At 47.4% G+C, this 1952-nt stretch overlaps 1 protein-coding gene across 1 annotated transcript; it reads right to left on the reverse strand.

The window, feature by feature from the left end:
- Positions 1 to 220: 220 nt before the first annotated feature.
- On the reverse strand, positions 221 to 1627 carry LOC308519970 (tripartite motif-containing protein 75-like; the record flags this gene model as incomplete). Its single annotated transcript, XM_081092347.1, has 1 exon — positions 221 to 1627. One exon carries the CDS (start codon positions 1625 to 1627, stop codon positions 221 to 223), a length of 1407 nt encoding a protein of 468 aa, XP_080948473.1.
- Positions 1628 to 1952: the final 325 nt, after the last annotated feature.

Genomic DNA, 1952 nt, shown 5'->3' on the forward strand with positions numbered 1-1952 from the left:
TCTTTTCCTCTCTAAAAATCAGTCAAACAAAAAACAATTTTGATGCTAGATCACTGATAGTTGCACAAAATTCTACCTATACAGGGACCTATGTAATACTTTCAACAATATTTAAAATAGATATGAAATAAAAATAAAAGTAAAGTATGATTTAAAAAAATTCTACCTACTGCCTATAAGTTACAGGAAGAAAATGAACCAAAGGGACAGTTCATCCTTCCTAATCTCTTAAAGCACAGATGGTAAGAGGTTTGGGATCACACCCGACATAGAAGTAAGGCTTTAGCACCTCAGAAAAAGTATCCCTGAAGGAATAGATGTGAGACATGTCATTCAAACTGTAAAAGGAAACCTGACCCAACTCATAGTCCAGGTAGATGCCAATCCCTCTGGGCATTTCCTGCAGCACAAGGGTGACAGGAACAGGCCCTCGAGCCACATAGTCACCATCCTGCAGCTGAATCGTCCAACATCTCTTCTCCCGTCTGAGCAGGGGCTGCTTTCTCTCCTTGGAAAGGGTGTCTTTACAGACCCCCACGGCCCACTCAGGCTTGTCATCCACCTGGACCTCCCAGTAATGTCGGCCACAGTCAAACCCTTCAGAACCCAGGACAACTGTGTCATCTGCAAATCCCTTTGGATTCCGACGAACTCCTTGCTTTTTCCTCACAAATGTCACAGACTTTTTATCCTCAGACACAACCAGATGAGGATGTGCAGTTTCGGGATCCAGAGTAACTTCTTCTCTAAATGTCTGCATGATTTGCAGCAGGGCCGAACACTGTGGAGGAAGACTGAATTCTTCTCTCTTATACTTCAAGCAATAGACACCTGGAGGTTCTAGGTTATCACAGCGGTGGAGGACACTCTTGATGTTCATCAGCAATTTCACATCTGACACCACACTCGTCTCTGCCATCTCCTTTCGTAGAACTCTAAGTTTGGACATGTGGTCTGAAAATGCAGCTTTGTTTGCAGTGAGATTCCATAGAATGTGCTTCTCTTGTTCAGCTAGCCTTGAGAGAACTGCCGCTTGCTCACACTCTATGGATGCTATCACACTGTCATATTCAGAGGCTAACTTCGCTCTCCGCTTTTCCACCTTTTCTCTCAGTTCTGATCGTTGCCTGTCTTGATTGGCTAATAGTTTCTGAAGGTCTGCCAGCTGCGTCTTCAGGGGCTCAATGTAACTTCTGAGCCTTTGCCTGTGATGAGAGGCAGCCTCCTCCATGGGCCTCACCTGGTGGCCCTGGTGGTCAGGGGGCTGAGTGCACAGGGGACACAACAACTTTAGGTCCTCCTCGCAGAAGAGGGTCAGGGCCTGGTTGTGCTTCTCGCATAAGCGCCTCTGTTCTTGCTGCTTCATCTTGCCCCTGGTGATCTGGAGGAGCTTGGCCATGTCAACCATCCTTCCCAGCTGGGTGTTGCTCCACAGGTGCCTCTCTTTGCATGGGTGACGGCACACAGGACAAGGGAACCTGTCCTGCAGATCAGCCCAGGTGCGCTGGATGCAGGAGCGACAGAAGTTGTGTCCACATTCGATGGTGACAGGGTCTTCCAGGTTACTCAGGCAGATGGGACAGTTGATTTCTGTCTGGAGTTTTGCCACAGCTCCTTCACCTGCCATTTCTCTTGGTCAATTAAGGTCAGCCCCTGGTGTCCTGTGAGGTCCTTAGCTACAGAGGTAGGTGCCCAGAGGAGCTCCACTGCCCACCTGCAGACAATCAAAGTAGCTGGATGACTACTGTCCTTGGCAGCTCAGAGGATATGAATCCAAGTTCAGCAATTCTCTTGATCATGGAGCAACGATGACTCTTAAGTACCGATTGGTTCCTGGGGATGAGAAAATACGGTTTCATGTAAAAAGAAGAAAATAAGACTACTTACTATTTGTCTTGTTGCCCTGCCTTGTTAGCTGCCACCTTTAAGGGAACCATTGATTTCTTTTCCCC

The sequence above is a fragment of the Myotis nattereri genome, assembly GCF_964212035.1.
Source record: "Myotis nattereri genome assembly, chromosome: 5".
Lineage (NCBI taxonomy): Eukaryota > Metazoa > Chordata > Mammalia > Chiroptera > Vespertilionidae > Myotis > Myotis nattereri.